We start from the raw sequence: 15,189 nt of genomic DNA, 5'->3' as shown, positions 1-15,189 counted from the left end.
AACAGGATACATCAGATAATGTTTGTGATATTTTGGAGTATAGTAATTTTTTCCATTGTCATCACATAAGATACAAGATAACTAAAGCCAAAAGTTAACTTTTGTTTTACCAAGTATTTACAGTTCTTTCTTTCAAATCAGGTTAGCAAGGAAACCTTTTTTAATCACTGATTGTCACAGCAGGTCTCTCTCCATATTACTAAATTGACCAATCAGTATGGATATTCAAATGAGGCAACGTCATTTGCATCCTCCCATGTAAATAACCAATCATAATCAAAGGTGAGATTTGAAGCCAATTCTAATGCGTCATCAAGCCTGCTTCTGGTTAACGACAGGTAAGAGAAACTTTCATATTTAGACAAAATACAGATAAAATCCAAATTATTGAAGGATTATTACAGTATATATCCTCACAGACCAGCACCGCAGTCTTCAAGATGTTCAAGTAAGTAAAAAGCCAAATATTTCACAGTATTTTTAAACAGTAGAACAAAACTTAAAAAAGAACATTAAATAATAGTGTATTTTAAATACATAACATCATTACAGTGCAATAAACTCTCCAGTTACCAATAAATATACCAATAATACAAATTTAAGTCTTATTATTTGATTTAGATGAGTACCGATAGACATAATGGTATAAAGTCAATCCCAAATAAATATGATAAATTAAAGTACAATATCAGTATAATTACTAAACACAATTGTTTTGTGGGTGCGTTGACCAAAGTAAGTATTCTGCTATACATTTTACATTGAAGCTTTTCTCTATGTAGCTGCATATTTATGCATAGGCTATATGTGTGTGACACAATCATCCGCTGTTGTGCATATTCTACATTACATCCCTTCTCTTTTGAGCTACAATTAAACTTTTATCCAATGTGACGTCCTCCTGAATAATAACACAGGATTGATGAGATGATGGTCCTCTTTAAATCTGACAGTGTGTCACTGTGACTGTTGAGTGATACATAAAAGGAACATTACAGAACAGCATAGTTGAACGACTCTCCATAGCCCGCTTCGCGCATGTATTTCTCCATGTCCAGCGGCTCAGACACTCGCAGCACTGCCTGATCATTGGCGCTTCTCTCTCCTGATTGGAGCTTTCTGATCAGCTCAGCCAATAAGACTCGCTTCTTTGGTTTCCACCGGCAGCAGGACTCGATAATAGAATATCTAGAGAACAAATGTTACTTTGTAAGTTCACATTGCAGTGGACATCAGAATAAAATAGATTCATTGTTGACTAATAAGTTTACAGTTTAGACAGTTTCTGATCACATTTTTGTCATTTAATAGAGAAAATATTGCTCAAAGATTGCTTTTTTTATATATAGTGAGTCCCTCTTGGGAGACTTAAAGGTGCCCTAGAACTTCTTTTTAAAAGATGTAATACAAGTCTAAGGTGTCCCCTGAATGTGTCTGTGAAGTTTCAGCTCAAAATACCCCATAGATTTTTTTTAATTCATTTTTTTAACTGCCTATTTTGGGGCATCATTAACTGTGCACCGATATATAGGTTGCGGTCCCTTTAATTCTCGTACTCCCCCGCCCCCGCGCTTGCCTTGAACAGCATAAACACAGTTCACGCAGCAAATATAACCCTCAAAATGGATCTTTACATGATGTTCGTCATGCATGCTGCATGCATACATCGGATCATGTGAGTATTGTATTTATTTGGATGTTTACATTTGATTCTGAGTGAGTTTGATGGTGCTTCGTGGCTAAAGCTAACATTACACACTGTTGGAGAGCTTTATAAAGAATGAAGTTGTGTTTATGAATTATAAAGACTGCAAGTGTTTAAAAATGAAAATAGCGACGGCTCTTGTCTCCGTGAATACAGTAATAAACAATGGTAACTTTAACCACATTTAACAGTACATTAGCAACATGCTAACAAAACATTTAGAAAGACAATTCACAAATATCACTAAAAATATCATGATATCATGGATCATGTCAGTTATTATTGCTCCATCTGCCATTTTTCGCTATTGTTCTTGCTTGCTTACCTAGTCTGCTGATTCTGCTGTGCACATCCAGACGTTCTGCCCTTATCTAATGGCTTGAACATGGGCTGCATATGCAAATATTGGGGGCTACACCCCGACTGTCGTAATAGTTGGTGTTATGTTAATGCCTGTTCTTTGGAGGTCTTTTAAACAAATGAGATTTACACAAGGAGGAGGAAACAATGGAGTTTGAACATGTCTTTTCCATGCTGGCATATGCAAATATTAGGGGGGATTAATCGTACCGAAATTCAGAACTAACCCGACTGTTACGTAATAGTTGGTGTTATGTTGAGATTCGCCTGTTCTTTGGAGGTCTTTTAAACAAATGAGATTTACACAAGAAGGAGGAAACTATGGAGTTTGAAACTCAGTGTATGTCTTCTCCATGTGTTGAACTCTTGTTATTCAACTATGCCAAGGTAAATTCAATATTTAATTCTAGGGCACCTTTAAAGGGATATTTCAGCCAAAAATGAAAATTCTGTCATCATTTACTCACCCATGTTGTTTCAAACATGTATACATTTCTTTCTTCTGCTGAACACAAAGTAAGGTACAGTATTTTGAAGAATGTCAATAACCAAATAGTTATAGGCCCCACTGACTTACACAGCATTTTTCCCCCCATATTATGGAAGTCAATGAGGTATGGAAGCTTGTTTCTTCCACTGAATAAAAAATGTAAAAAAATAAATAAAAAAATTTATTCCGACCTTTTATCTTACAATTAAAAATTTTTTTTTTTTTTTTAAGTTACGAGTTTACATCTCTTAATTCTGATATTTTTCTCAGAAATGCATGATATAAACTCGCAATTGTGAGTTATAACATCAGAATTGTGAGATTCTTGCAAATCTGAGAAACAAGTCAGTCTTTTTTCCCCCTCAGAATTGGACTTTAACTCGCAATTTGTGAGAAAAAAAGCTCAGAATTGCCAGTAAAAAAAGTCAGAATTATGAGATATAAACTTGCAATTTTGAGAAAAAAGTCAGAATTGTGAGTTTATATCCTTGCAATTGTTAGTTTATATCTCACAATTATCATAAAAGAGCCATAATTCTGAGATGTTTAACTTGCAATTGAGAAGAGAAAAAAATTCAGAATTTTGATATAAAAAGTCATAATTATCTTTTAAACGGTTTTATTCCTTGGCAGAAATAAGCTTCCATAATGAGGCCCATCAACCTGTCTGGTTACATATTCTTCAAAATATTTTCTTTTGTGCTCAGCAGAAGAAAGAAATTCATACAGGTTTGGAACAACTTGAGGGTTGTGATGAAAAATTTAAATTTTTGGGTGAACTATCCATTTAATAGAGACCTGGTATTACGATGTAAACATGAAATATGAGGACATTTCTTGAGTCCTCATATTTAAAATAGCTTTAAAAACTAAACTAAACTTACTAAACAATGTTTTATTAAAAATGTAAAAATGCATTTTCTGTGGGTAGGTTTAGGGGTAGGGGTAGGGGGATAGAATGTACAGTTTGTACAGTATAAAAACCATTACGCCTGTGGAATGTCCTCACTTTGATAGCAAAACAAACCTGTGTGTGTGTGTGTGTGTGTGTGTGTGTGTGTGTGTATATATATATATATATATATATATATATATATATATATATATATATGAAGCAACAAAATTGATGTGGAAGAAATGTTGTAAGTTCATAATGAGATCTTTGACTTTTGATATCAGACTTTGGGATCTGAGATCTTAAGACATTGTCAAGAATTCTTCTGAAACTCTAGAAATCTAATAAACTTGAGGGTTTTTTTAGATAAAATTGTTTATGTGTGGGTAAAGTGACGTACAGTGTATTGGAGCAGTTCGGGGGTCTTGTTATTGTGTTCTCTCTCTGTAAATGCTGCAGAAGTTCACTGGCCATGATGTTGGGAAAGGGGGTTCTCCTGAGATTAGAAACAGTGAGGTAAAAAGCTTTAGACAACTTAACCAAGTTTGGTTATTTTTTTCCATAGAAGTTGAGCCCAACTACAACCATGCAGCTGTAGTGTTCTCTTTAAATAAGAATTATTTCTATAATAGTGAATGACAGACACACTCACCTAATGTCACCGTCTCATAGAGCAAAATGCCGAAGGACCATCTATGGAGGATAAATTAGAAATGAGTACAATGTAAAGATCAAAGGTTAAAAAACACAGACTGAAAGTAAACTCACATGTCGCTACTTTGCTGGAGAGGTTGCCGTCCCAACACCTCTGGTGCTTGCCACTTTCTCATTTCTATATCTTCCACATCTCTTATAGAGCCTGCACTCATTTGCCTGTGATATGCTGGGCCCAAACCCCACAGTTTGACTGACAGGTCCCGACCAACCAGGACACTACGAGCCCTGACATTGCCATGGATGCAGTTCTTACTATGCAGATACTCCTGGAACATCAAGACCAGTTGTGTCAGAACATGAACATGTGATCTTGGGTATGACAATATTTATTCTACACTGTAAAATCAATGTGCTCATGACTGGCCATGATTAATGCATGCCAGAGTCAAACAAAGTAAAAGGCTCATTTTGATTGATGAAGATTGTCAGTATGTGCTGAAACAATGCCTGGGTGGCTCATAAAAACTCTCCATTCATATATACGTGTATACGTTGGCAGGCTTTCATGATGGAATTGTCTTGTCAATATGATTGTATATATCTAATTTGCTAATTTGTTATCTAACCAGAGCAGATCCAATCTGAGCGCCCATGGTAAAGATTCGTTTTTCAGTCATGTCACACGGTGGTGCCTGACCCGTGTGGTCCTGTGAAAGAGATTTACAGTCAGTCAAAACAAAGCTGAGGTTTAAACTTGTAGTTTGACTTTTAATCAATCCATTAAAAAATGAGATCATTAGTAATGACACAACCTCTATTTCATTCATTCGCAGGTGTTCAAATAACTCTAGTTCAACCTCTAGTTCAAATAACTGATCAATGCATTCAGAGAGTTTAATGTCAATATTTTACAATAATTGCAAGACATGTCATGTTTATCTATCAAAATGGCAGTTTTGTGGCTTTTAGTTCAGGTCTGTTAGCTTTGAGGTCATTTATATGCTAGTGTACTCCTAAAATGTATAGTTTTGGGGTTGGTATAATTGTTTTAAATATTTTTGAAAGAAGCCTCTTTTGCTCACCAAGGCTGCATTTATTTGATTAAAAATACAGTAAAAACAGTAATATTGTGAAATAATATAGCAATTTTAACTAACTTTTTTTCTCTCTCTCTCTCTCTCTCTCTCTCTCTCTATATATATATATATATATATATATATATATATATATAAACCATTTAATAATTTAAAATATTATACATACAAAAGTATTTAAAAAACATTATTTATTTTTTTTAAAAAGAAATAAAATTAAGACATTGTTCTTTCTTTTCTAGGGAATCTTTTCTAACTCATCTTCGTCCAATAATATTCATTCTATGATAAGAATATTCCTCCCCCAATAACACTTGTTTTTTTATTATCAAAGCAGTTTTATAGTTCATGTCTGTGATCTGAATTAAAAACAGCGATAATCCCCTTTCACACCCAAATTCCTGTTTCAAAAGGAAATATGTCAACACAGGAAAGAAACCTAAACTTGTTAAGCCAGTTCATGGCATTTTTAGAAATCTGGAAACGAGTTTTATCTTTTACCCATGCAAGACTGAAAATTAAGCATTACTCTGTACCTGTCTGCACCTCCACAGGAAGCTCAGCAGGTCTCTGTGTTCAAGCTGTTCTACCACTATCAAGGGTGTATGCACAGTCTCCACCCCCAGTAGTTTGGGCAGCGATGGATGTGGTCCCAACTCTGAAAGGAATTGGGAAAACCCTAGAAAAGACTGGCGCTCTCTGGCATTGGCTGATTCTGTGGGGAAAATTTGGAGTAGAAAGTAAGATTGTTCAGTTTATGTATTGCAATACACAAATGATCTATCTATCTATCTATCTATCTATCTATCTATCTATCTATCTATCTATCTATCTATCTATCTATCTATCTATCTATCTTGTCTGTCTATCCATCCATTTATCCAAGCATCTTTGCGAGAATCAAACCAGCAAAATTCTGGTTGTCAGCCCTGAACTTTAAGAACAAGTGAGGCAGAATTCTACCACTGATTCGTAATAAAATACACTGAAAATTGTTTTAACCTCAGGTAACTGTGTGCTACGTGTGGAAATATTAAAATGAATTAGTTTTATACAAGATCATCTGACTACATTTGTCTTTGAAGCGTCTCAATTAGCTCCCTAGCTCAGTCTGAAATCAGTATATCATGTACACGAATTTGGGCACTGGTTAGGACAGTAAGGACCCTGGCTCACTACACATTAGGACACTGATGATGACATGACAACAAGGACAATGAGGACATTGTACAACATCACTATTTACAATTTATTTATGAACAACAGCAGAACAGAACAGCAGAAGAAACATGATTTTTTTTTAATGCTATTTAAAGTACATTATAAATACTTGTTACATATACCTGCAACATTTCAGTCGTAAATGAATTATAAACGTTAGTTAGATTATGTTCAGTGTCAAATTTATGCTGAAATAAAATTAAATAATGTTTTTAATAATGGGGGGGGGGTGATTTGGCTCACATAATTTATGTTTTGCGCTTCAAAACTTCTGTCATTAAGGGAAAATAGTGAGCATCGATGCTCCCTGGTTTTCATGGTGCATTTCATTTTGTAATTGAGACTGTCTTTAAAATGGCCGACACATTGATCAGTGGCCTGACTACTGAACAAGGGAGCTGATTGAGACACCAGAAGTTAAAAAAAAAAAAAAAAAAAAGTCAGCTCAGACAGAAATAGCTGGACATTGTCTGTTTATACAATGTATGTGTGATGAAAATTATTTCACTTGCAACTTAATACCTACAATATTAAAAATCAAGTGGTTATTTAATCTTGTAAATGGTGTTTTAGGGGATTTAGGAACAGGGATTGCGTTTTATTGTCCATCAGATTATGTATCCAACATAGTGTTGTTATTGTTATCTAAAGCTAAAACTTTTAAAACCATCTTTGTTAATTTAAATAAAGCTGTAATATATATATATATATAATATATATATATATATATACACTTAACCAAATTATAAACACAAGGCATACCTGTGCAATAATCATGCTGTCTAATATGCCACACCTGTGAGGTGGATGGAGAAGTGCTCACTAACACAGATTTAGACAGATTTGTGAACAATATTTGAGAGAAACAGGCCTTTGTGCAAATAGAAAAAGTACATAGAAAAAGTCTTAGATCTTTGAGTTCAGCTCATGAAAAATGGGGGCAAAAACAAAAGTGTTTAGAATTTTGTTCAGTATATAGATAGATAGATAGATAGATAGATAGATAGATAGATAGATAGATAGATAGATAGATAGATAGATAGATAGATGAAACTCAAAATAAATAGAAATGTTGTATGGCAACTAAGTTGAAGTACTAAAATTGCTAAAACTAAAATAAAAATAAATTAATGCTAAATAGAAATATTAATAAAAAATAAAAATTACAAAAGTACATAATAAAATGACTAAAACCTAAACTAAAATGAAAACTGAAAACATAAAATAAAAGCTAATTCAAAATCTTAAAAAACATACTATAAAAGTTTATAAATGATATTAAAAAAACACTGATCCAACCTTACCTTTAAGCACTCGTAAAATGACTGGCTGGCTGTCCATGACAGCTCTGTGCAATGTGAAGTTGTCCTGTTTCACTGAGAAGGTGACGGGGAGTGGAGAGACCATCTGGAAGGTGCCCGGATGCCTCACAGTGGTGTGCTGAGGTACTGCGGGCCTGGAATTCTGCATGTCATGTTGAGATTGGGCTGTCATGGGAATAACCTCATGTTCCATTGGGTTCAGCTCTGCCGGAGCTGTTGTTGCAAAGTAAATCAAAAGATTAAGAGATGGAAAACTTGTTAAAAGAATTTGGTGTATATTAAGTCTTGTGTGAAAGACTTTTATACAAACACTTTGATAATTAATGAACGAGATAATCTATTAATAAACATTGCAATCATTCATAAAGGGAAAGCCCTGTAAATAAAGATAGTGATCAATCATCGAAGGCTTATAAATAAACATTGTTATCATGCATGAAACTGAAGACCTTTAAATAAACACTACAGAGCGACTTGAGTATTTGGTGTGTGACAAAGCCAGATGCCGTAGCTACCATCAATGCCTTGCAGGTGCCGTCTGTTGCTGTTACGGTGCCTGTGTGTGTTATAGTGGTGTTGTGTGTCATCTTTTTCATTTTTGTGGTGTTCATAAAGAGGTGATGGCTTATGGGAGCATTTGAGTACAAACAAAATGATCAGCGTGGTAAGAAAAGCCACGAGAAACAGCACTGGAATGACGATCAGTTCCACTTCATAAAAAAGCACCCCTGTAAGGATAATAGAAACACAATGGGATTAGAAAGCTTAATTTTTTGTGTTATATGCTGGCATGTTTTGGTCACAGATAGAGTTGAGAGTGTGTCGTATAATTATACACCTGATCACTCTCTTAAAGGGATAGTTCACCCAAAAACAAAAATGATCCCATGATTTACTCACCCTCAAGCCATCTTAGGTGTATATGACTATCTTCTTTCAGACGAACACAATCAGAGATATATTTAAAAAATATCTTTAGTCCTCTAAGGTTTATAATGGTTGTGAATGTGGGGCCGCATTTTAAATTCAAAAATAATGCATCCATCCATTAAAAAAAAGTAATTCAAACGACTCCAGTGGGTTAATAAAAGTCTTCTGAAGCAAAGTAATGCGTTTTTGAAAGAAAATCCATAAATTCCTAAATTCAAACAGCTTACAGCAGACGGCCGTACAAAGAACACGCAAGTCGATTTGCAGCGGAAGAGTATCCTTTGACTTGACTCACAATGTAATGACGAAAGCGGAGGCGCAGAGGATAAAGCAAATTTTTTTAAAGAGAAATTTCAGAGGATTTCGATATAAGAGAAGAGGAGCTTAAATATGTTGCACAGCCCTATTTGTTTGAACCGTGAGAGGCATCTCAGCTTACAATACTCCAACATCGCGTCAGAGAATTACTCACTTGCGCGTTCTGCGTACGGTCATCCGCCGGAAGCTAGTTATTTGAATTTATAAAGTTGTAAATATGGATATTTTTCTTACAAAAATGCATTACTTCGCTTCAGAAGACCTTTATTAACCCACTGGAATTGAATGAATTATGATAGGGCCCATTGTATTAAAATACAGTATGTGCAGGCAGTTGGTGCATGATGTCATCTACTGACATTTAAGGCCCCGCCCTGATATACTTCAAGCAAAATCGAAGAACAAACTGGTGTGACGTCATTTAGAAGACAATCAGGCCATTCTGGGATCATGTCTGTTCAAGAGTTCGAAAAGTGAACTTTCCGGAAAAGTACGGCTGGTAAACACTATCAAACTACTATTGGTCTGTGGTGATGTCGTCAAAATGTCCCACTCATCATTAAGATGAGACGTTAAGCCGAGGTCCTGACTCTCTGTGGTCATTAAAAATCCCATGGTACTTCTCGTAAAGAATAGGGGTGAAGCCCCAGTGTCCTGGCCAGATTCCCTCCATTGGTCAATCAATCAATCATGGCCTCCTAATAATCCCCATCCATTGAATTGGCTCTATCACTCTCTCCTCTCCACCTGTAGCTGGTGTGTGGTGAGCACACATCATGACATCGCTATGATCAGATGCTTTCTTAAAGGGATAGTACACCCAAAAATGAAAATTATTCCATAATTTACTCACCCTCAAGCCATCCAAGGTGTATATGACTTTCTTCTTTCGATGAACTTAATCGGAGTCATATTAAGTAATATCCTGGCTCTTCCCAGCTTTTGTAATGGAATTGAATGACGAGTTTTAGAAGCTCCAAAAAGTGCATCTATTCATCATAAAAGTAATTCATACAGCTCCAGTGGGTTAATAAATGCCTTCTGAAGCAAAGCAATGGGTTTTTAAGAAAAATATCTAAATTTAAAACTTTATAAACTACATTCACTGGCTTCCGGCAGTGGGCGTACGTGAGTCTAGTTCAGGTGGAAGTGTAACCTCTGACCCAACGCATGACATACTGATGAACATGGAAGGGCAGAGGATAGAGCAAAACAAAACACCGGTCACAAATTAGAAGTCTAAAACAAAGTTTTAACAAGAAAAGTCAGAGGATTTCAATATAAGAGAAGAGGAGCTTGAGTTTGTTACACAACCCTATTTGTTTGAGCTGCGAGAGGCATCTAAGCTTACGCTGCTCCTACATCATGCGTCATACATCACGTCAGGGGGTTACTCATTTGGTGCAAAGTGACTACGGTCGTCCGCAGGAAGCTAGTTATTTGAATTGATAAAGTTTTAAATATGGACATTTTTCTTTCAAAAATGCATCTTATTTTCTTACAAAAAATGCATTTTATTTTTGCTTCAAAATGTGGCCCCCCATTCACAACCATTATAAAGCTTGGAGGAGCAAGGATATTTTTTAATATAGCTTCATCTGAAATATATATTCTTTTAAAATGTGAGTAAATCATCGGATAATTTTAATTTTTGGGTGAACTATCCCTTTAAAGGTGCCCTAGAACTTTTTTTTAAAAAGATGTAATATAAGTCTAAGGTGTCCCCTGAATGTGTCTGTGAAGTTTCAGCTCAAAGTACCCCATAGATTTTTTTAAATTAATTTTTTTAACTGCCTATTTTGGGGCATAATTAGAAATGAGCCGATTCAGGGTGTGTTGGCCCTTTAAATCTTGTGCTCCACGCCCCAAGAGCTCGCGCTTGCCTTAAACAACATAAAAAAAAGTTCAAACAGCTAATATAACCCTCAAAATGGATCTTTACAAAGTGTTCGTCATGCAGCATGTCTAATTGCGTAAGTACAGTGTTTATTTTGATGTTTACATTTGATTCTGAATGTGTTTGAGGCTGTGCTCCGTGGCTAACGCTAATGCTACACTGTTGGAGAGATTTATAAACAATGAAGTTGTGTTTATGCATTATACAGACTGCAAGTGTTTAAAAATGAAAATAGCGACGGCTCTTGTCTCCGTGAATACAGTAAGAAACGATGGTAACTTTAACCACATTTAACAGTACATTAGCAACATGGTAACGAAACATTTAGAAAGACAATTTAAAAATATCACTAAAAATATCATGTTATCATGAATCATGTCAGTTATTATTGCTCCATCTGCCATTTTTTGCTATTGTCCTTGCTTGCTTACCTAGTTTGATGATTCAGCTGTGCACATACAGACGTTAATACTGGCTTCCCTTGTCTAATGCCTTTCATAATGTTGGAAACATGGGCTGGCATATGCAAATATTGGGGCGTACACCCCGACCTGTTACGTAACAGTCGGTGTTATGTTGAGATTCGCCTGTTCTTCGGAGGTCTTTTAAACAAATGAGATTTATATAAGAAAGAGGAAACAATGGAGTTTGAGACTCACTGTATGTAATTTCCATGTACTGAACTATTTTTATTTAACTATGCCGAGGTAAATTCAATTTTTGAATCTAGGGCACCTTTAAGCCCCATTCACACCGCCAGCAACTTTGTCGCTGTAAGCTACTGTCCATTGAAAATAGTTGGCAACACTGCTCTGATCTGATTATTTGTCATTTTATGTATTTATGAGATGGAGACTTCAAGGCTCTCTAGTGTGTGTTCTGATTTCAAAACCTTTTAAAAAGTTTATTTGTCCTTTTTTTGGTGGTGGTTTTTGTTATTGGTTCATTTTCTGTTACGTAAAGGCAGCCTAAAATATGTGTGTCTGTTTTACAAGTTCGCACTTACAGATAATCAGATATAGTATAAAAATATGCATATTTGACGTGCTGATAGAGAGGAGGGCTCCCGCAGGCCCGAGCCTAGAGTACTCCCAAAGTTGAACCTAGCACATCACTTACCACAAAGAGTGCCTGGTGTACATGGATCTGTTGTGTTAGTTGAATTAGACATACTGTAAAAGAAAAAAATATTACCACCATTAATGAGATATGACAAAGCACCAACTTCAAAACACTATATGTAAACTGATATCCAGCAATTCAAGAGCAATGCTATTCACCTGCATCAGCTTATGGGTTTTATGAGTGTAAGGATAATATCTCTGGCATAATCATGCAGTGCATGTGTGCAGTTTGGCAGCTATCTTTGAAATATAAAACTATAAATGTTCGACATTGATTACCCATGTGGTTTGCTGCATGTTTTGCAGAAAATGTTATTGCTAGTGTGCGTTGTGGGTAAATCATTTGTATGTTTTCACGATCCTTTTTAATATCAGTCGTAAATCTATTGGTTAATTTTGGCCGTATCTGACATATTTATTCAGCAATGAAATATGTAAGCAGTTATGGAGTCCTATCCTATTTAATAATCATCTAAGTATTTGTTATAATTAAATCATGACATTGATGAAGCTTTTGCCTTTATATAACACTGCCATGAAAAGAAAATATGATCAACACTGGTAGTCACGACAATACAATTTGTGACCAGTGGTTTAAAAATAGCTTTGAATCAAGATAAAACCTCCTGAGACATGCAGAACATCAATCTATGTACTGTACCTGTACAGTATAAAAAAACTATGACAACGTCATGCCTTGAACACTCCTTCTATTTATCATCCTTTGTCAGCACATTCTTTCGGTGACATCTTGACTTTGTGTACGAGACTACCAGACTGTCACTCAACCGGTTCCTCTGCATTACTGTCTTTACATCATAGACACACCACTAACTTGATCACACGCAAGAGCCAATGTGAGCTCAGTATAATGGAAATATCAGCTTGTGGATTTCAAATCTTAGTAGAATTAAGCCGGTGAATATGTAGATAAGCTTAATTTACCTAATTTACTGACCAGTCTTCTAACTCTTTTGAGTATTATAAGTTTGTGTGTGTGTATATATAGTTTTGTTTTGTTTTTTACTCAACCATTTTGACGTGATTGAATTTTAAAAAACACATATATGTACACTATATATATATATATATATATATATATATATATATATATATATATAATGCAGTATATTGTAAAATAATATATGCATATAAATATATATTATAGACACAGCAGTGAACTTACATGTCATCTTCTTTGTGTGTGAAGAATGATGGAACTATTTCTCATTTTCCAAACTTGGTAATTTCCTTCTTGTCAGAAGCTGCTTTTGCTGTATTTTATTCCCAAAGTATCATCTTCTCTGACCCATCTCTTCGTATTCTACAAGTGCTATTTATCTTGCTGTCAGTCATCAGCTTAAATTCTTGCTGCCACACCCTCCTCCTACAGCTGATTCTTTAAGCTCCGCCTTCACCTGAGTTTCTGCCATGCATCACTGAACCACATAGACAGCTTATGAGACTGGCTCAGCTGTCATTTCTTACATGTTATATGTTTGTGTAGAAAGTTTAATTAAACAATTGCCGTCAAATTCTACCTGTATGTGAATTAACCTTAAAGGTGCTAAAGAGGATGTTTTGTTTTATACATTTTTGCTATATTTCTTGAAACTGTCTTTACTAACTGATAAAAGGATATTTATTAGGTGCACTGAAAGGAATAATATTAATATACATCATCTGTGCACGAGGTAGGGCCTTAAAAACATCAGCCAATCGTTTACGCGATCATCGCGTAAACGATTGGCCCTCTGGCTTGTCAATCACTGCCATGACGTTCCTTGTGAGAGACGAGCGTGGCTGCGCGCTCCAGTAACTTATCACACTCTACAAGCGCCGCATGCAATGTTTTTGTAAAGAGACAGGAATAACAACTGCAGATTATGAGTTACCTGCGGTGAGTCCGACATAATGAATCCACTAACACGACACAGCAAATGCCGGTGGTAAACACTCATGTTACCAATACTCGTGCACGAATCTTGGGAGGCGTTCCCTCGAAATGAGCTGTGAAGGAGGGGGTTGTTCTTACACATGCGCTCATTTCAAAAACTCACTAACAGTCTTTGGTTTCTCAGTCGACGAAAAGATCCTCTTTAGCACCTTTAATGGGCATCTTTACAAGCCTATGTCACAATGAAACAGTATGGTGAGTGAAAAAATCTGTTTCTACACTTTAAAAAAACAAAAAAAAAAATGAGGTTCTTGACTCATTTTTAATTGTTGGTTATTCCAATTTTTTTCTAGTGATGAAGTATGTTGAGTTGCTTAATTCATTAATTGTAATTACATTTAAAAATGAATTAAAACAAAATTAATGAAAATTAAATCCATAAAATGGTTCCATGATAGGAACTCCTAAAAAAGTTTTATATACGAAGCACCAGACAGAATCCTTTAAAGGGATAGTTCACCCAAAAATGAAAATTCTGTCATCATTTACTCATCCTCAAGTTGTTCCAAACTTTCCAAATGTTTGTTTGTTTATTTATTTCCTTGAAAAATATGCATTTTTTACCCAAGTGTTAAATATGGTATGTTTTTAAAACTATTGTGGACAGTATGATTTGTAATCTTTCAAGAAATGTTTACATACACTTGCTAGTAAATTTCACAATTATTTACAAAGAAACAACACCATTGAGTTAATTGTGAAATTTTGAAGTAGAAAGACTGTTTTCTTTGTAAAACATACTCCAATAATTCTATTTTTATTTACAACTTCGAAAAAGTTTTTTACAGCATACAAATACAAAATACGAACATAATTTGAAGTTGGTGGCAGAATTATCCAAAAAAATTAACAACTAGATGCTAACAGTTCTATAAATGTTTCATTCTTCTTATCCAGATTATTTAAAGCAAAAACTGTCTCCTTGTGTCACTGTATTGCTTAACATTCTGCTGAACATCAGTGATGAAAATATTGAATCGGAGATGGCATTGGCCGATTTGGTCCTCCCTGTCCTCCCCTCATATTACATGGGGGGACGGGGAGTTCCCTCGGCTGCTCAAACCCTTACTGTGCCCCTTTCCAAATGAACAGGTGATCACAGTCTTAGTTTGTTGCCGGGGGCGACAGGATCGACCACTATTAAACAAACCGGCCTCACTAATGAAGGGGTGGATGGGTTTAGTTTGGCATTTACGCTCTCTTTGTAACTCACAACCTG

At 35.3% G+C, this 15,189-nt stretch overlaps 1 protein-coding gene across 2 annotated transcripts; it reads right to left on the bottom strand.

The window, feature by feature from the left end:
- Positions 1 to 15: 15 nt before the first annotated feature.
- styk1a (serine/threonine/tyrosine kinase 1a) lies at positions 16 to 13,355 on the bottom strand. 2 transcript variants are annotated; one of them, XM_048202093.1, is made up of 10 exons: positions 13,200 to 13,355; positions 12,009 to 12,061; positions 8,260 to 8,472; positions 7,727 to 7,957; positions 5,738 to 5,916; positions 4,734 to 4,814; positions 4,219 to 4,433; positions 4,099 to 4,143; positions 3,851 to 3,943; positions 16 to 1,188 (listed from the first exon to the last, which is right to left on the bottom strand). In XM_048202093.1, exons 2-10 carry the CDS (start codon positions 12,058 to 12,060, stop codon positions 993 to 995), a joined length of 1,305 nt encoding a protein of 434 aa, XP_048058050.1. In that variant the 5' UTR covers position 12,061; positions 13,200 to 13,355; the 3' UTR covers positions 16 to 992. The 2 variants fall into 2 exon arrangements, with proteins under 2 accessions (XP_048058050.1, XP_048058049.1); XM_048202092.1 differs by having other exon boundaries at positions 1,051 to 1,188; positions 3,851 to 3,946; positions 4,103 to 4,143.
- Between the last annotated feature and the right edge of the window lie 1,834 nt (positions 13,356 to 15,189).

The sequence above is a fragment of the Megalobrama amblycephala genome, linkage group LG9 (assembly GCF_018812025.1).
Source record: "Megalobrama amblycephala isolate DHTTF-2021 linkage group LG9, ASM1881202v1, whole genome shotgun sequence".
In the NCBI taxonomy this organism is placed as follows: domain Eukaryota; kingdom Metazoa; phylum Chordata; class Actinopteri; order Cypriniformes; family Xenocyprididae; genus Megalobrama; species Megalobrama amblycephala.
Note: the sequence above shows the minus strand (reverse complement) of the source record. Positions and strands in the feature narration are given on the sequence as shown.

Coding starts and splice junctions, on each gene's coding strand:
- styk1a (XM_048202093.1), bottom strand. CDS start 12,060: ATGTCTAATTCAACTAACACAACAGATCCATGTACACCAGGCACTCTT. Junction 5,917..7,726: donor CATTTTACGAGTGCTTAAAG/GTAAGGTTGGAT, acceptor TTTTCCCCACAG/AATCAGCCAATGCCAGAGAG. Junction 1,189..3,850: donor CCGAACTGCTCCAATACACT/GTACGTCACTTT, acceptor TTTGTTCTCTAG/ATATTCTATTATCGAGTCCT.